Genomic DNA, 20,073 nt, shown 5'->3' with positions numbered 1-20,073 from the left:
CTTCTCAATCTCTTTACTTTGTTTTTGTCTTGCTTTATTTTATTTACTACTTTGTTTGCTGCACTAAATCAAAATACAAAAAAATTAGTTGCTAGTTTTACTTTATTTGCTATCTTGTTTGCTATATCAAAAACACAAAAAAATTAGTTTACTTGCATTTACTTTATCTAGTTTGCTTTATTTACTATTGCTAAAATGGCCAACGCTGAAAATACTAAGTTGTGTGACTTCACAACCACAAATAATAATGATTTCTTATGCACACCTATTGCTCCACTCGCTACTACAGCAGAATTCTTTGAAATTAAACCTCGCTTTACCGAATCTTGTCATGAACCATCAATTTTCTGGTGTTAGTTCCGATGATGCTCGCTGCCCATCTCAATAATTTTGTTGAACTATGTGAAATGCAAAAATATAAAGATGTAGATGGTGATATTATTAAACTAAAATTGTTCCCTTTCTCATTAAGAGGAAGAGCTAAAGATTGGTTGCTATCTCTCGCCTAAGAATAGTATTGATTCATGGACTAAATGCAAGGATGCTTTTATTGGTAGATATTATCCCCCTGCTAAAATTATATCTTTGAGGAGTAGCATAATGAATTTTAAACAATTAGATACTGAACATGTTGCTCAAGCTTGGGAAAGAATGAAATCTCTGGTTAAAAATTGCCCAACCCATGGACCGACTACTTGGATGATCATCCAAACCTTCTATGCAGGACTAAATTTTTCTTCGCGGAATTTATTGGATTCAGCTGCTGGAGGTACCTTTATGTCCATCACATTGGGGGCGGCTACAAAACTTCTTGATGATATGATGATAAATTACTTCCGAATGGCACACGGAAAGAGCCCCACAAGGTAAGAAGGTAAATTCTGTTGAAGAATCCTCTTCCTTGAATGATAAGGTTGATGCTATTATGTCTATGCTTGTGAATGGTAGATCTAATGTTGATCCTAATAATGTTCCGTTAGCTTCATTGGTTGCACAAGAAGAACATGTTGATGTAAACTTCATTAAAAATAATAATTTCAACAACAATGCTTATCGGAACAATTCTAGTAATAACTATAGGCCATATCCTTATAATAATGGTAACGGTTATGCTAATTCTTATGGGAATTCTTACAACAATAATAGGAATTCACCCCCTGGACTTGAAGCCATGCTTAAAGAATTTATTAGTACACAAACTGCCTTTAACAAATCTGTTGAGGAAAAGCTCAATAAAATTGATATTCTTGTTTCTAGAGTTGATAGTCTTGCCTCTGATGTTGATCTTTTGAAATCGAAGGTTATGCCCAATAGGGACATTGAAAATAAAATTGTTACTACAGCAAATGCCATCCAAGTTAGAATTAATGAGAATATAAGATTAATGGCTGAACTCGCGTGCTAGGTGGGATAGAGAAGAAAATGAAAAACTAGCTAAAGAGAAAAATATAGCTAAAGTTTGGACTATTACCACCACTAGTAATGATAATGCTACACATGTTGCTGCACCTCCTACTCATACTAATAAAAGAATTGGTGTTAGCAATGTTTCCACTTCTAATGCAAAGCGCGAAAAACTGCCTGAAACTCGCTAAAACTGCTCGAAACTGCTCGCGATAAAGCTGCTGAAATTTTTTCCAACATTGGGGATGATGATCCCATTGCTTTAGATTATAATGGTTTGAATTTTGATGATTGCCACATCTCTGAAGTTATAAAGTTCTTGCAAAAACTTGCTAAAAGTCCTAATGCTAGTGCTATAAATTTGGCTTTCACGCATCATATTACAAATGCTCTCATAAAAGCTAGAGAAGAGAAACTAGAGCGCGAAGCCTCTATTCCTAAAAAGCTAGAAGATGGTTGGGAGCCCATCATTAAGATGAAGGTTAAAGATTTTGATTGTAATGCTTTATGTGATCTTGGTGCAAGTATTTCTGTTATGCCAAAGAAAATTTATAATATGCTTGACTTGCCACCGCTGAAAAATTGTTATTTGGATGTTAATCTTGCTGATCATTCTACAAAGAAACCTTTGGGTAAAGTTGATAATGTTCGCATTACCGTTAACAATAATCTTGTTCCCGTTGATTTTGTTGTCTTGGATATTGAATGCAATGCATCTTGTCCAATTATATTGGGAAGACCTTTTCTTCGAACTGTTGGTGCTATTATTGATATGAGGGAAGGTAATATAAAATATCAATTTCCTCTCAAGAAAGGTATGGAACACTTCCCTAGAAAGAGAATGAAGGTACCTTATGATTCTATCATTAGAACAAATTATGATGTTGATGCTTCATCTCTCGATGTTACTTGATACACACTTTCTGCGCCTAGCCGAAAGGCGTTAAAGAAAAGCGCTTATGGGAGACAACCCATGTTTTTACCTACAGTACTTTGTTTTTATTTTGTGTCTTGGAAGTTGTTTACTACTGTAGCAACCTCTCCTTATCTTAGTTTTGAGTTTTGTTGTGCCAAGTTAAGCCGTTGATAGAAAAGTAAGTACTAGATTTGGATTACTGCGCAGTTCCAGATTTCTTTGCTGTCACGAATCTGAGCCCACTGCCCTGCAGGAAGCTCAGAAAATTATGCCAATTTACGTGCATGATCCTCAGATATGTACGCAACTTTCATTCAATTTGAGCATTTTCATTTGAGCAAGTCTGGTGCCATTTTAAAATTCGTCAATACGAACTGTTCTGTTTTGACAGATTCTGCCTTTTATTTCGCATTGCCTCTTTCGCTATGTTGGATGAATTTCTTTGATCCACTAATGTCCAGTAGCATTATGCAATGTCCAGAAGTGTTAAGAATGAGTGTGTCACCTCTGAATATGTCAATTTATATTGTGCACTAACCCTCTAATGAGTTGTTTCGAGTTTGGTGTGGAGGAAGTTTTCAAGGATCAAGAGAGGAGTATGATGCAACATGATCAAGGAGAGTGAAAGCTCTAAGCTTGGGGATGCACCCGGTGGTTCACCCCTGCATATATCAAGAAGACTCAAGCGTCTAAGCTTGGGGATGCCCAAGGCATCCCCTTCTTCATCAACAAATTATCAGGTTCCTCCCTTGAAACTACATTTTTATTCGGCCACATCTTATGTGCTTTTTCTTGGAGCGTCGTTTTGTTTTTGTTTTTGTTTTGTTTGAATAAAATGGATCCTAGCATTCACTTTATGGGAGAGATACACACTCCGCTGTAGCTTATGGACAAATATGTCCTTGGTTTCTACTCATAGTATTCATGGCGAAGTTTCTCCTTCGTTAAATTGTTATATGGTTGGAATTGGAAAATGATACATGTAGTAATTGCTATAAATGTTTTGGGTAATGTGATACTTGGCAATTGTTGTGCTCATGTTTAAGCTCTTGCATCATATGCTTTGCACCCATTAATGAAGAAATATATAGAGCATGCTAAAATTTGGTTTGCATATTTGGTTTCTCTAAGGTCTAGATAATTTCTAGTTTTGAGTTTGAACAACAAGGAAGACGGTATAGAGTATTATAATGCTTTCAATATGTCTTTTATGTGAGTTTTGCTGTACTAGTTCATCCTTGTGTTTGCCTCAAACAACCTTGCTAGCCTAAACCTTGTATCGAGAGGGAATACTTCTCATGCATCCAAAATACTTGAGCCAACCACTATGCCATTTGTGTCCACCATACCTACCTATACTACATGGTATTTTCCCGCCATTCCAAAGTAAATTGCTTGAGTGCTACCTTTAAAATTCCATCATTCACCTTTGCAATATATAGCTCATGGGACAAATAGCTTAAAAACTATTGTGGTATTGAATATGTAATTATGCACTTTATCTCTTATTAAGTTGCTTGTTGTGCGATAACCATGTTTATCGGGGAACGCCATCAACTCATTGTTGAATTTCATGTGAGTTGCTATGCATGTTCGTCTTGTCCGAAGTAAGGGCGATCTACACCGAGTTGAATGGTTTGAGCATGCATATTGTGAGAGAAGAACATTGGGCCGCTAACTAAAGCCATGTTCCATGGTGGAAGTTTCAGTTTTGGACAAACATCCTCAAATCTCTAATGAGAAAAGAATTAATTGTTGTTGAATGCTTAAAGCATTAAAAGAGGAGTCCATTATCTGTTGTCTATGTTGTCCCGTATGGATGTCTAAGTTGAGAATAATCAAAAGCGAGAAATCCAAATGCGAGCTTTCTCCTTAGACCTTTGTACAGCGGCATAGAGGTACCCCTTTGTGATACTTGGTTAAAGCATATGTATTGCGGTGATAATCCAGGTAGTCCAAGCTAATTAGGACAAGGTGCGAGCACTATTAGTACACTATGCATGAGGCTTGCAACTTATAAGATATAATTTACATGATGCATATGCTTTATTACTACCGTTGACAAAATTGTTTCATGTTTTCAAAATCAAAGCTCTAGCACAAATATAGCAATCGATGCTTTTCCTCTATGAGGACCATTCTTTTTACTTTTATGTTGAGTCAGTTCACCTATTTCTCTCCACCTCAAGAAGCAAACACTTGTGTGAACTGTGCATTGATTCTTACATACTTGCTTATTGCACTTATTATATTACTCTATGTTGACAATATCCATGAGATATACATGTTACAAGTTGAAAGCAACCGCTGAAACTTAATCTTCTTTTGTGTTGCTTCAATACCTTTACTTTGAATTATTGCTTTATGAGTTAACTCTTATGCAAGACTTATTGATGCTTGTCTTGAAATGCTATTCATGAAAAGTCTTTGCTTTATGATTCACTTGTTTACTCATGACATACACATTGTTTTGATCGCTGCATTCTCTACATATGCTTTACAAATAGTATGATCAAGTTTATGATGGCATGTCACTCCAGAAATTATCTTTGTTATCGTTTTACCTGCTCGGGACGAGCGTAACTAAGCTTGGGGATGCCGATACGTCTCCAACGTATCGATAATTTCTTGTGTTCCATGCCACATTATTGATGTTATCTACATGTTTTATGCACACTTTATATCATATTCGTGCATTTTCCGGAACTAACCTATTAACAAGATGCCGAAGTGCCGCTTGCTCGTTTTCTGCTGTTTTTGGTTTCGGAAATCCTAGTAAAGAAATATTCTCGGAATTGGACGAAATAAAAGCCCGGAGGCCTATTTTCTCACGAAGCTTCCGGAAGTCCGAAGGAGAGACGAAGAGGGGCCACGGGGTGGCCAAACCCTAGGGCGGCGCGGCCCCACCCCCGGCCGCGCCGGCCCGTGGTTTGGGCCCCCGTGCCGCCTCTTGACCTGCCCTTCCGCCTACAAATAGCCTCCGTGACGAAACCCCCGCACCGAGAGCCACGATACGGAAAACATTACCGAGACGCCGTCGCCGCCGATCCCATCTCGGGGGATCCTGGAGATCGCCTCCGGCACCCCCGCGGAGAGGGGATTCATCTCCCGGAGGACTCTACACCGCCATGGTCGCCTCCGGAGTGATGAGTGAGTAGTCTACCCCCGGACTATGGGTCCATAGCAGTAGCTAGATGGTTGTCTTCTCCCCATTGTGCTATCATTGTCGGATCTTGTGAGCTGCCTATCATGATCAAGATCATCTATATGTAATTCTATATGTTGCGTTTGTTGGGATCCGATGAATAGAGAATACTTGTTATGTTGATTATCAAAGTTATGCTTATGTGTTGTTTATGATCTTGCATGCTCTCCGTTATTAGTAGATGCTCTGGCCAAGTAGATGCTTTTAACTCCAAGAGGGAGTACTTATGCTCGATAGTGGGTTCATGCCCGCATTGACACCGGGACAAGTGATAGAAAGTTCTAAGGTTGTGTTGTCGTCGTTGCCACTAGAGATAAAACATTGATGCTATGTCTAAGGATGTAGTTGTTGATTACATTACGCACCATACTTAATGCAATTGTCTGTTGTTTGCAACTTAATACCGGAGGGGGTTCGGATGATAACCTGGAGGTGGACTTTTTAGGCATAGATGCGGTTGGATGGCGGTCTATGTACTTTGTCGTAATGCCCAATTAAATCTCACTATACTCATCATGATATGTATGTGCATTGTCATGCTCTCTTTATTTGTCAATTGCCCAACTGTAATTTGTTCACCCAACATGCTGTTCGTCTTATGGGAGAGACACCTCTAGTGAACCGTGGACCCCGGTCCAATTCTCTTTACTCGAAATACAATCTATCGCAATACTTGTTTCTACTGTTTTCTCTCGCAAACAATCATCTTCCACACAATACGGTTAATCCTTTGTTACAGAGCAAGCCGGTGAGATTGACAACCTCACCGTTTCGTTGGGGCAAAGTAGCTTGGTTGTGTTGTGCAGGTTCCACGTTGGCGCCGGAATCTCCGGTGTTGCGCCGCACTACATCCCGCCGCCATCAACCTTCAACGTGCTTCTTGGCTCCTCCTGGTTCGATAAACCTTGGTTTCTTTCTGAGGGAAAACTTGCTGCTGTGCGCATCATACCTTCCTCTTGGGGTTGCCCAACGAACGTGTGAAATACACGCCATCAGCAAGTTCTTCAATAGTTTTTGCAGAGGGGAACCTTGTCCTAAACTCAGTAGCTGAAACTTCCTTGGCGTAAAAGCGCCAATTAATTTTCATTGATTCTGCCCAAACATTGAATTCATGCTCAATATTCCTACAATTCACCTCTCCTTTCTCCACAGTGATGTGAGCATAGTTAAGCTGTTCAACAGGGACAGGAATAGAGTAAAACCCTGAACCAAATTCTTCACTGCCAAAGAAAGGTGCCTTGTATTCCCACGGATCACGTTCTTGGCAGACGGAAATATGATGATCCTCACCACAATTCGAACAGGAGAGATTTCTATGAGGAGTCTCAGTTCTTCTAATCGCAGGTGGCAAGGAGGCAGGAGCAGGTGGTGGTACAGAGGACCCCACCGGCTCCGGCAGAGGAACAAGCGATTGAGAACTATCAGCAACTACTGCAGATCTATGCTGAGACTGAAATTGAGCACCGCCCCCCACAACCTCTGCAGCTACAGTATTAGACGATGGTAAGGATGGAGCAACAGGACTTACATCAGCAGATCGGCCGGAGTTGGGGTTGGAGGAAGCCCCGGGGACCATCTCGGAACGATGAGCCCACCGATCACGACCGCGCAGTTCTTCCTCCTTGCGAGTTCTTTCGGCCAGAGCACGTTCACGCGCTACCAGCTCCGAGATGCGAGTCGCCTCACGCTGTCGCTCTTCATCGAGGCGTCTGCGCTCATCAGCTCTTCTGCGCTCTTCGAAGCGAAGACGTTCTTGATCAGCATGACGTCGATCATCTTCACGACGTCGATTCTCCTCCTCGCGACGCCAATCTTCATCACGACGACGCTCGTCTTCCCACCGCCGCTGCTCGTCTCTCCGGTCGGCATCAGATCCGGCCCTTGGACGATAGCCGAAGTAATTGTTTCTCCGTGGAGGAGATCTGCGCGGCCCTCCAAACCGCCGATCCATCGGTGGAAGAGCAACGATCTGAGCGAAGGATCTACTGTCGCCGGTGGATGTCCCGGACCAACGACGGGGAGGAGGTAGTGGAGTAGGATCAGATCTGGGAGATGGAGGCGATGGGACGAAGACAACTGCTCCCGTGCCAACTGATCTAGGGTTAACACAGACCCTCTCCGCCGCACAGGCTAAAGATGGGGCTCGATGAACAGTAATGGGCTGAAGCCCAGCAGATCCCACCATTGTTGAATCAGCGGAGACAACATTTCCAGATCAGATTGAAACCCACGCACAACTTCGGACCGACTGCGAGCAGGAGCGTTGGGCTCGACCCAAAAAAAATCGGTCCAACCCACAACCCAATCTCGGGCCGAAAAGAATTTGAATGCCGCCAATCTCCCGCGCGGTTCCAATCGGAAACACTGAAACGTTGACATCTGATTCAGAGATGAAATTGCGATTCAGATCAAAGAATCGGGAAATCGAAGAGTTCCAGATCGCGATCCCAGGGATGCGGCTAATAATTCCGCCGCTGGCGAGACGGAGAATCGCAGCGCACTCAATTAGCGGCCGCGAATCTCCAAGGATATGTGGAACGGAGATGGAAGCAGGAGATTGCAGGGAAGGAAAGGCGGCGGCGCTAGGTTGTGCGATGCCGGCAGTGGCGGACAACGGCGGCGCTAGGTTGCTTGGGGGGGACGCCATCGCCTTCCACTGTGGAGGAAGAGGAACTGACGAGCGGCGTGAGCGTAGAGGGGAAGATCACAGAAGTATAAAATGTACCTCTCAGCAAATATAGTCATGCGAGTGAACCTTTAATTTCATTATGAATTAAATCGGGACCTAATGCTAACTTAATTTGAAAAGAAAAAAGAACAAAATAGGGTGATGCAATATTTCTTTAGATATTAATCTCATGTCTCATAAAAAATCATGGTGTGGTCTTAAAACACATTGTCACCGGTGCAGTTAATTGTCAGCCGCTAGAGAAGCCACTACAAGTGGTTTCCCACTAGCAACTGGCAAAGCCGTCCTTCCTTCATCTCCGAACCAGTAGATTAGCCGCTTCCCCCCCCCCCCCTACCCTGCGGCAATTCCACTAGGCCGAAGTTTGTAATTTCTTCAAATTATTCTGTTTCAAACAAACATGGTCTTAATTTGTGATCCCCATGGACCACCAAGCATGACCAGAGGTGATGAAGATGACTATTTACGTGGCGGCAGACAGAACAGTTATCTTTCATTCAGCACATGATTTATACTCTCCATCCGGCAATACAAGGCTACTTTGTTCTTTGAGGCGAACTTTAACTACTCCCTCCATACCGGTTTACATAACTATTACGCATTTCGAGAAAAAAAGTTGACTGCTAATTCGGTCAACAAAATACAAGATATAACAAAATTATATTATTAAAAACAATTTTTAAATACGAAAATAATGGTATAATTTTTGTGGCATATATCTCATATTTTAAGTTTGACACAAAAAAACGTAGTTGGCTTGTATTCATGAACGGAAGGAGAACTTTTTTTTGTTTGGGCATCTACAAGGGTTTTATGTCATTGTTGCTAATTTCAACATGTAGGATAGAGAAGAGAAAAAGGTTGACCCGCGGTAAATGTTACCTAAAGAAATATACTCCCTCATTCTCGAAATAAATTTTGGTCAAAGTCAAACATTTTAAAGTTTGATCAACTATATAGATAAATGTATCAACATCAATAATACCAAATGTAAATAATATTAAAATACACTTGATGACGATTCTAACGATATTAATTTAAGATTATAAATGTTGACAATCAAACTTTGAAATGTGACTTTGATCAAAAACTATAGGTATCTTTATTTGGAAGGAGGAAGTACTACATGAAAGTTTGTCATTCAGACCATAATTTATATTACCTCCATTTCAAGGAATAAGGCGCACGCGTATTCCAAGACGAACTTTGACCATAAAAATTGAACAATAGAATTTTGATTATATTATATGTAATTAGCACCGTTGAATTCGAATTAAAACCCACTTTCTAATGATACTAATTTCATACAAACAATCTTTATATATTTGCTGTAATTCTTGGTCAAACAAAAATCACGTAAAACGAGAACACCTTATTCCTTGAAACATTTTGGTAATTTCAACATGTAGAATACCGGAAGAGAAGAAGCATGACCAACGGTTAATATTGGAGATGCGACATCTCCTAAAAAAAAAATCAGAAGCAGAATAGTGAATTCGATTACATTTTCTTTTCATTCTTTGCAGGCGGATTCGATTAGATTCAGACTTTCAGAGCTTGAAGTGCTGGAGCGCAGAGGTGCCGTCGAGGCCTTTGGCCCTGTAGTGCCGCAGCAGCTCCTCCACCGTGGCGCTCCTGTACCGCGCCTCGCCATCACCGCCGGTGACGATCGGCCGCAGAACTCTCGTGGACGCGGCCGCGCCGCTTGTCCGGAAGAAGCATGCCACCGAGATTCTCGGCCCCACGCTGCTCGCCACCACGCGGTGCTCCACGCTCTTGAACCTGTCGTTTGACACGAGCTGCAGGAAGTCACCGACGTTCACCACCAGCGCCCCCGACACCGGCGGCACCTCCACCCACTTCTTCCCGTCGACGAGGACCTGGAGGCCGCCGACGGCGTCTTGAAGGAGCACGGTGAGGAAGCTGGGGTCGGAGTGCCTGGTGGTGCCCAGCGTGAGGTGCGGCTCCGGGCACGCCGGGTAGTAGTGGCCTGCGAAGTTGAGCCCGTCCAGGCATGCGGCGTCCTGCTCCAGGTACCCTCGCCGGAGGCCCAGCGCTTCCGACAGCAGCCCGAGCAGCTCGCTGTACAGCTCCCGCACCAGCCTCACGTACTCCGGCGCGACGCCCCTGCACGCCGGCGGGATCTCCTCGGGCGCCGGCGGATCCGGCGCCATCTCCATGTACAGGCTGTCGCGCCAGTTAGCCGCGGGCGACTGGAACAGGTCGAAGTTGCTCTGGTACCGCACGCGCCGCCCGAAGTCCCTGGTGTAGTACGGCGCCTTGGCCTCCGCCGGCTCCTCGATGAAGCTCCGCACCGCCGCGAGCATCTCGGCGAGCAGGTCCTCCGGCACGCCGTGGTTCACAACCTGGAAGAAGCCCACCGTCTCCGCTGCTGCCTTCAGCTGGGCGACCAGCTCGGCCCGCTCGGCGCCAGCGAGGTCGATGACCGGGATGGCGAAATGATGAGGCTCGGCGTCGACTGGGAGGGGCTCGGGTGGGTGGTGGAAGATGGAGGGGACGGCGGTGACGCCGGCGTCGACCAGGCCTTTGACGCCGGCCTTGGTGTCGTCGAAGGCCTTGAGAGCGCGGAGGCGCTCATGGTCAGAGGCCATGTACTGTTGGAGCTCAACTATCGATCGGTCCGTCCATAAATAAGTGGACGCGCGGTTTCCAAGAGACCTTAAGCATTTTGTAAAAAAAAATTCTCATTCCTTCAATTAATCTGCTCATTAATCAAAAAGATGCTTTCATGTAGGCGCTAATAAATGTTGTGCATACTAGTAACCAATAAAACAACATTGAGAAACCAAAAATGATTAATGGAGGCTAAAATCAAGGCATGTACTAGGGGTCTAAATGTAAAAAATATATCAAGAAGTTTAGATGTACACTTATTTGTGGATTTCTTAGAAAGCTAGATGTGCACTTATTTGTGGACGGAGAGAGTAGTGCAGAGTGTTTGCCAACCGACATGATTCCAAACCACGGACCACTAGGCACTAGCTAGCTGTGTGTATACACGTCGTCTTTTTCTGGATTATATACTTCTGAAACAGCCAAACGAAATAACTCATCGATCATCAGTCCTGCAATAGGTGTATCAGAGTATCCTAAGGGGGCTAGAGGTGATGTACTATGGTTAGTTGTGTCAGTGTGCGACGAAATAGATAACCCTTTCTTAAATCTACCCCGGATTTATCTTAAAATCTAGATTGTTACAGCAACACTGGCTAGGCTAGCCATGTTAGTGGCACAGTCGGAAACTATTTCACTTCCCCTTTTCTTCTTTCCTCCCATTTTTTCTCCCGCCTTTCCTTTATCTCGCATGCCGCTCTTGTTTGCACCCATCCCATGTCCCCATCGCCGACACACATTGTTTGTCGTCATGCCACAACAGGCAGCGAAGCTGAAGTCGAAGGCCGCGCCAAACATGTTTCAGCGTGCCAACTTAATGTATTTCTTCAAAAAAAAAATGCTAGGATTGCAAGAAATGCAGGGTCGTTCGGAGGATGCTCAAGAACAATGGAAAAGATGGGCCCTCCAAGGCGGTGGCGGGACGCCCCACCAGGAACAAGAAGGCAACGACAGTCGTTGTTGTGGCGGTAGCATCGTGAGGGTGCAATCGGTGGTTAACAATTTCCTCGTTGAGGTCACATCGAACAAGACCTCCAAATATCTCAAGAGTGATGCAAAGGTGGGCGGTCATGATGGAGAAGCGAGATATGAAGATCGAGCTCGAGAAGGAACGAGTTGCGGTGAAGAAAAGGAAAGAGAAATTCGTGATCTTGACGGACGACACACCGAACATGGACCTTGAGGTGAAGGAGTGGTATATGGACCAGCGGGATACCATCTTGCAACGAAGGAGGGCACCACTGCCAATGGTGGCGCCAACACCAGCATCAACTCCAACGTTGGAAGGATCATTGTCCATGGAAGAGTCAGTACCAACGGTGGATGAGCCATCTTCCATTTGATTTCCATTCTATTCATGAGGCGTTACAATATGTGTGGCTAGACTTGGCAGCGTTTTGGTAGCCGGTACTTTGAATTATGGCTGATACTATATATATGTGTTTTTATTTCTATAATTTTTAAACTGATCACTGGAGAACCACCGATGGGGGATGATTCTCAAGGAGATTAGCATTCAGAAGCAGAAGTTTCGTGAGGCTGTGTTCAGCCATGAACGAGGCTCATACTTATCTCTGTAGACGTTGGTTGTTATGCTAAAAAAAGGACACTTTGTATCGACATCAACGACAAGCTTTTAGGTATGAAATACCAGTACATGAGGCCACTCAATCAAGGACCAAGAACAATGTTGGTCTCTGGAGTCCAATAGCGTGGAGATGCACTTGTAAATTTGTGACTACTACCTTGTGAGTTCACCCATGTACTCTCTGAGAACTTCCCTAGAAATTCAGTAGAAATTTCCAGCATTTCATTTGGATAGTACATCAATCTGGGCCTTATTAAATCACGATTCACATAACTGCATAATCCGGGAGAACCCATGTGCCCAAACTTATGCTGAGACAAAGAAATACTTACGGCCAGATTTCAAAACTAGCCTTTGATTAGAAGATCATTGAACAGGAGGAGAAAAAAGAGAGCAAAAAACATGGTCCATGGATATTGGATAAAGCCACGGTGGCGGCAAGAGAACCACACATAAGCATTGCTAATTACACTACATTCCGGGAACTTGCAAACAAGGTCTCACTAGCCTAGCAAGCTGCTGCTGCATGCAATGGCGAGGTATCTAGCTTGATCCTCGCCCTCGTGCCCCTGCACCGCCTTCCATGAAGCAGAAGCTCCAAAGTCTCTGGTTTATCACTGCTTAGCTTTCCGGCTACCATCACGAGTTCTCTTTCGGTGCTCCTTGGAGCCACCAGACTTCGGTTGGGTAGACCGGGCATTAGGAATAGGCACACGATGCTCACTAGCCAAAGCAGGGAAACCAACGGCAGGGTTTCTGCAAACAGGAAACAACTACATTTAGCACAGGGGTAATGATTTAGACCATCAAGCAAGATTGTAGTAATACTAGATGCAGTTCAAACTTCTATCAGTAAATGGTGAGCAGTCCAGCCCAGAGTAAGAAAATGCAAGCTAAGCAGGTGTGATTAATAAAAGGAATACATCCTTGTACAGAACAGAGTAAATAAATGGTCAGATATCACCAACAGTAACAAGATTTTCAGAGTGGATGAGGGTTCCATAACCTAATTAGCTTGAACAAGTCATACTATCCATGATTTCAAGTGGCATGAGCACAAGGCAATGTAAGATGCTAGTTGTTCATCAGCATGGTTGAGCAATCATAACATATTAGCACGAGATAATTTGCTCATTCAGCTTATGGTGAAGTACATATGTCGATGCATCTTACCGGTGAGTACGGCAGACTCCTGCGTGGCTGTGGGAGCACCAACGGGCCTATCCTTTAACATGCTCTGTCGCAGCGCCATGTTCTCGGCTACGCAGCACTGAAGCGCGTAGCTGAGGCGGTGGCACTCAGCGTCAAGGTACTTGTTCTTCGTCTCCAAATCCTTCACATATGACTTCTTCCTCTCCCTCGACTTCATGGCAGAATCCCTGTTCCTCATTTGCCTGACAAATTCAGCACACAGGCAACTTTTATTAGGCTACACTGCGCAATTACACTTGATACTGAAGACACAAACATCTCCGGTTGTTAACAAAGAGAGTGCTGGATAGTTGCTATATTGTGAAAAAAAATCTAACTCTAAAACATGGATGCTTCTTTCAACAAGAAAAGGTTACAGATTAAGCACGAGGTGTACAACTGAGGCCCTATTAGCCCAGGGCTCAAACCCCACATCGCAACTGACAAGTGAAAGTGATGCAGTTATGATAATTTTGTGATTTCACTGTTACGAAAATGTACACTCGGCTGACGGATACATGTCTGGAAGCGGAAGAGCACGGCATAATCTAGGTTACTTAGGTAACAGAATCTATAGATAAATAACTCAATTGGAACCTAAGCACCAGCCTTAGATGACAATTCGATGCAAATTCGTAAGCTGTACAGACAAGCAATATCACAGGAAATCCCCAATTTCAGATGATACGCTACTACGACCAATTCAAAATCAGCATACCTCCTCTTCTTCTTGCTGATAGGATCATCGCCATCCACCTCCGTCTCCGGCGTCTCCACCGCCTCCGCCTCCGGTGTCACCACCTCCACATCCTCCACCCTCCCGGAGTCCCCATCCGTGCTGCCCCCAGCCTCGACGCCCTCCCCTCCGTCGAACAGCGCGTCGAAGAACTCGTCGACGCTGACGCCCTCCACCCCTTCCGCCGCCGCCGCCTCCTCGCCCATCAGAAACCTCTCGATCTCCGACAGCGCCTCCCCGCCGGCGGGGCTCGCCCGGGAGGTGACCGACTCCGGCGACCCCGCCTCCGCATCGGGCGGAGGCGGGGACGGGGCGAGGAGGTCGGAGACGGCGGCGGACTCGCCGGCGAAGGAGGCGAGGAGCGCGTCCAGGTCGAGGTCGGCGTCCATGGGCGGAGGGGAGATGTGATGGTGAGATCTTTTTGGCACGGTATACCTTGATCGGCGGTTTTATACGGACGCGGCTAGCTCGGTTGCTTGCTTCGGGAGGAAGGGGAGGAAAGTTCGTGGGAGGTGCGGGTTCAAAGGGCCGGGTGGGACCCGCGCGGCGTGGTGCCGTGGCCTGGCCAATGGGAGCGACCCAATGCGCCACGCTGGTTTGTGGTTCGCTCTGGGCATATGGGCCGGTATCGTATCGTTGGATGGGCTCCGAGATGAGCTAAAGAGCAACCTCCCCCTCCGGTCTCAAGGGAAAAAAGAACAATAACCTGGAAGCACATGACCGTTGGAAGCACATCTGAATGACAAATTCATGATTCCGCCTTGAGTCATGGCGGATAAAAATTATGATGACGACTATTGGAGTCCTTCGAGATCCTTTGGACCTTGCTGACGAGCCAAGACATAATTATAATTTTGGAAAATAACAGGACATGAAGGGTCTTGAAGAACTCCGGTGGCTATTGTTAGGGATATGCAAAATAGGTATATCCACGATGGTGCTAACCGGCAAGCCCGGGCGGTCCACATAGGTGGCGGACCTATGGCATGATCAGGTGGCCCAATTGCTGATGGACCAAGGTGGAGACCGGCTAGTACTACACAAGGTGAGACGACCCTTACCGCCTTAGGCTAGGTGGAAACATGGTGTACAAGTTACGATCTGTCATGCTAGTCTAGGATTTTGTGTTGAATTCACAGCTTGGACTCTCCGTTGTGACCCTAGGTCTGAGTGCCTTTATAAGTCGACGGCCGACGGTCGACCTATGGGAGCCCTTAGGGCATAATGCAACCCCGCATTGTAATCATGCACTTGTTGCCCTTATAGTGAATTGTAGCATGAAGTATGATATCGTTGTCGTCGTGAGATATGAACCCCGGTAACTCGTGTCTCGTCGTCCTGGACTCTCCAAGTCTTACGCCGTCTCTCCTTCTCCCCGCTATATATGAGGTATCCCTCACGGTGTACTCGTCGATAATACAATGACAAGGGGAGTGGATGTATAACCTAGACACATGTGTTCAAGTTCACTCGGTCGCAAATTTGGGTTTTTCGTATTTGAAAAATTAAACGGAAGTTGATGTCTCGTACGCCCCTTTCCTTTAAAAGGCATGCAATACTTGTTTTAATAAAATGGCACACTTGAATAACCATGCAACAAAGGTCTCATCTAATTTTATTTTTGAGTAACCATGCTCAATCTTATGCAAGAAAACCAAAAGTAAGTCTTGGTTTTCAAATGCAGGCAACCAACAATATTTCATGTATAGTTGCAACTTGGGTCCACTGTGGTCTAGTTAGGACTCAATGTCATGGTTGTGTCGCCGAGTACGCCATGAGGGGTACCTAAAGCCAATGAGAGAGAGAGAGAGGGGTGCGCGAGGCGGGGAGTCACCAGGACGGGAGACACAAGTTACCCAGATTCAGATCTCACGATGGTGGTGAGTTCTTACTTCCTGACTTAAGTTCACTATAATGACAACTAGTGCATGATTACAATATTGTGATTGTAGATCTTGCCCTAAGGGCTCTCGTAGGCCTGCTTATATAGCTGCACGGTCCTATGGTTACAACGAGAGTCCAACCCGAATCGGTAACAGAGTCATAGACTAATACATAATTATGGTAGTCTGTCCTCCAAGGTGTCGGGCTTGCGTAAGGTGGTGGCACACAGCCTTCCTTCATCGCGATTGGGCATCCTTCTTGTACATCAGCAACTGGGTTGCCATGTGTCAGCCACCCATACTTGCCAATATGATACCACGTCACTAGTAATACCCATTTGGTATATCCCTAACACTTGTGTTGTCACAAAGATGACTCACAATCCTCGTAGCTAAAATGATGCAAGTAATCAAACACATGCTTGATGATTATAAGTATGGTTAAGAGCAAAGAAGATCCAACTAAATCATTACACCATCAGTCCTATATTATAAAATGTTATACAACAAACATAAGAGTATATTTATTGCAATACCATCTTAATATAAGAAGTGGACCTAGTTCACTTGGTTAGGGAAGTGGATGAATAACCCAAGCAGTCAGATTCAAGTCCCCACGAACGTGAATTTAGGGTTATTATTATTATTATTATTATTATTATTATTATTATTATTAGTAGTAGTAGTAGTAGTAGTAGTATTATCCGAACATTAAAATTAACATCTTAATATGGGACAAAGGGAGTAGAAAACTGACCTAAAGGCTTTAGGGCACTATGTTTTCTTTGGGCCCTCCATTAAATAGAGTAAGCATTGTATGTTTTTTTTTTTGGATTACATGAATACTTTTTTTTGTTTTAGTTAAATAGGGTATATTTTTCCTATCTTCCATCCAAAATTACTATTTCTTTTTTTAGTTAGCAAGCATTTCTCTCAATTCCTATTGCATTTTGATATTTTTGGTTTTCTTATTTTTATCTTTGTGCAATACAAATAGGCCCTAGGTCGTCATGACAAGCCAAAAGTAACGCTTACGAGTACGTACGCACTCATCTTTATGAACACATGTACACATATCCTACATATGTGAGACTGAATTCGAAAAACTGATCTGATAGCAGTGGCGGAGCTTGAAACAAAAACTTGGGCGGGCCAAACCAAAGCTGACCCAAAGAATTCCTCCAAAACTAAACATTTGCCAATACTTAATTCTACATTTGGTTTAACAGATCATCATGCATGAATTGCTCCAATACAAATAAAGCATAATAACATAGTACTAAGATTCATGTTGACCTTAAGGTATGGAGTTACATACTCCAGATCAGCTCTCCGACTAGATTTTCTCATGGTAGGTACCTAAACTACTACTCTACTTCTGAGACTGATTTGCTCATGGTAGGTACCTAAACTGCAATTTGTAAGTAACAATGGAATGAATTATTCACGTTACCAGTTACCAAATTATTAAACAATACCAAATACCAAATTGTTAAACAATAACTTCAGTTGCTATAGCTTATAGGACAATTGGTACGGAAACGGTTGTGCTTTGCACCTTGCCGGGCAGAAATTGGAGCAGCCGTGGCCTATGCGAATGCAGCAAGAAAATCAGAGAAGATGGAGGAGACCTTATGGTGTACTGGGTTGCCGGATCGTCGCTGCTAGCTCAGCTGTCGGCCTGCGCCTGCTGACTGGGGCTTAGCAGGTTAGGGTTGGGGCCTGGCAGCCTGGGCGCACTTGCTGGCTTGCCGTTGCTGCTGGATTGGACGGTCGCCGGAACAAGCAGTTAATCTGCTACCTCCGTCGCCGCTCGGTCGCTGGTTCACGGAGTCACAACCGTAGCTGGCTAGCCTCCTTCCAGTGGCGCCATGGATGGGAATTAGGGACGCGCCGCTGACAAGCAGGAACATCCAAGCAACGAACTGAATCAGCCGTATCTCACGTGAACTGGGCTGGTTAGTGGTGGGCATTACACATGCAACATAGGTATAAATGACTTTTTTGCTCCTGGGCTGGGCGGGCCATGGCCCAGTTTTGCCCCCACTAAGCTCCGCCAGTGTCTGATAGGTTTCGAGATTGATGAAGTCAGCGCATACGCCTCGCTATCGATAGAAATGCCGTCTCTATAAGGAAAAAATATTTCGCTATTATGAAACACCAAAATATTAAATCTAGGATCTAATTCATGTAGTAGGCTGCGGTACCGCACTATCCAACCAGGATCAGTTCTCAGCCAAAGGCAATTTGGACATGGCATTGATGATTGATCCAACGTTCACATTCTCCACAGCCGGCCACACGTCACACGCCACAGCAGCACAGTTCAAATAACGAAGACAAGGCCCCCACACATCACAGACCCGCCGCACAAAAATCCCCCAAAATCCTCCCTACGCCCGTACCCCCTACACCTCTGGGCAGAGCATCACATCACATCCATCAGAGCATCACAGCAGCCAGACAATTCAAACCACACCGGGGGCTCCACGCTCGCTTTCGCCTCTCAGACGCCCCACGCTGGCCGCGCTGCTTCCCCCAAACACCCCGATCCGTTGGAAACAAACCCCCAGCCCGTCCAAATCAAATCGCTCGCACCCAGAATCCGAATCCACCCGGCGCCCGCGATTCAAACCAGGGCACGCCCCCGCTTCTCGCTCTCCCCCCTCCCCCTCCTCCACACCCGCGTCGCGCGGCGGCGGCGGCGCGGGCCTCGCCGCGGCGATGGAAACCCTAATGGTGGACCGCGTCCACGCCAGCCTCCGCCTCTTCATGAACCGCAACGCCGTCTTCCTCTGCGAGCGCCTCTGCGCCCAGTTCCCCGCCGAGGTAACCACCACCCCCGCCCGCTCCCCCCATGCTCTCGATTTGGTGCGCTGATTCGCGGGAACGGCCCGGACCCCGTGTCGGGGGCTAGATCGGGAGCTCTGCTGGCTCGGGGCCGCGATACGGCCGATTCGGGCTCGATTCAGCGTTTATTTTTCTGTGGTTTTTTCTCTACTGCCCAGGACCGCGCGAGATTGAGCCGTGGGATTCGGGCTAGGGTTCAGCGGCAGATGTGACAGCAACGGCTTAATCTAGCTACTACTTTAGGAACTGTTTGAATTTGCTTGTAGCTGGAGTAGCGCGCTTATGATTCATTTCCCGACGGGTTATGCAGAGTTTAGGTTGAGATTTCGCTTTATTACATCCCAAAATGCGAAACAATCTCACAGTTATTTCAGTGACCTTAATGGATACTGCAGCGCGTTATGCCTTGCGGTGAATTTCCCTTGTATACATTTCTCGGTAGCTGTAACTGTATTCATTTTGAGCTGCCCAGCAAGCTTAGATTAGCTTGTTTCACTAGCTGGAGCGTGTGGGCTTAGTTATTTATTTGCATTCCTGGCTGTGGTTTTCAGGAACTTGAGTAGCCAGGTTTCTCTGTATGCAAATCAAATACCAGAGTTTGTGGTTTCTTGTGTCAATTGTGCAGCGCGTTAATTATTTTAGCAGTTGTGAATCTAAAGCAAGTTAGGGCATCTATAGAGGCGTGATATCAATGGACTCTTCGTTCTGCCAGTAATGACGATTCCTGCTGTGTTGGAGGGTTCAGGAGAGAGAGAATGGTCAAACTCTAGAAACTACAGAATTATGAAGAGACGGCCTAATTGGCTTTGTGTGCTGTCGCATCTAGTGCTAACTCTCCATCTAGAGTTAGCTCAAGACGCACTCCATTATACGAGCTATTTTAGCGCCCACTCTCAAGGAAATGGAGGGATTGAAAAGTCGACGACTGACTGCCAATGCCGTTAGTGGCTAGTAGTAAATAATCTGAATCCAACACT

General features: G+C 45.2%; 2 protein-coding genes across 2 annotated transcripts; both read right to left on the bottom strand.

Annotated features, from left to right (window-relative positions):
- Window positions 1–9,611: 9,611 nt before the first annotated feature.
- LOC124683853 (1-aminocyclopropane-1-carboxylate oxidase homolog 1-like) lies at window positions 9,612–10,844 on the bottom strand. Its single transcript, XM_047218284.1, has one exon. The coding sequence runs from the start codon at window positions 10,824–10,826 to the stop codon at window positions 9,765–9,767; it is 1,062 nt and encodes a 353-aa protein (XP_047074240.1). The 5' UTR covers window positions 10,827–10,844; the 3' UTR covers window positions 9,612–9,764.
- A 1,856-nt stretch (window positions 10,845–12,700) lies between these two features.
- Window positions 12,701–14,788, bottom strand: LOC124683852 (bZIP transcription factor 50-like). Its single transcript, XM_047218283.1, has 3 exons — window positions 14,346–14,788; window positions 13,610–13,830; window positions 12,701–13,192 (listed from the first exon to the last, which is right to left on the bottom strand). Exons 1-3 carry the CDS (start codon window positions 14,750–14,752, stop codon window positions 12,945–12,947), a joined length of 876 nt encoding a protein of 291 aa, XP_047074239.1. The 5' UTR covers window positions 14,753–14,788; the 3' UTR covers window positions 12,701–12,944.
- Window positions 14,789–20,073: the final 5,285 nt, after the last annotated feature.

Source organism: Lolium rigidum, chromosome 1, assembly GCF_022539505.1.
Source record: "Lolium rigidum isolate FL_2022 chromosome 1, APGP_CSIRO_Lrig_0.1, whole genome shotgun sequence".
Taxonomy (NCBI): domain Eukaryota; kingdom Viridiplantae; phylum Streptophyta; class Magnoliopsida; order Poales; family Poaceae; genus Lolium; species Lolium rigidum.
This window is presented reverse-complemented; position numbering and strand designations above follow the sequence as displayed.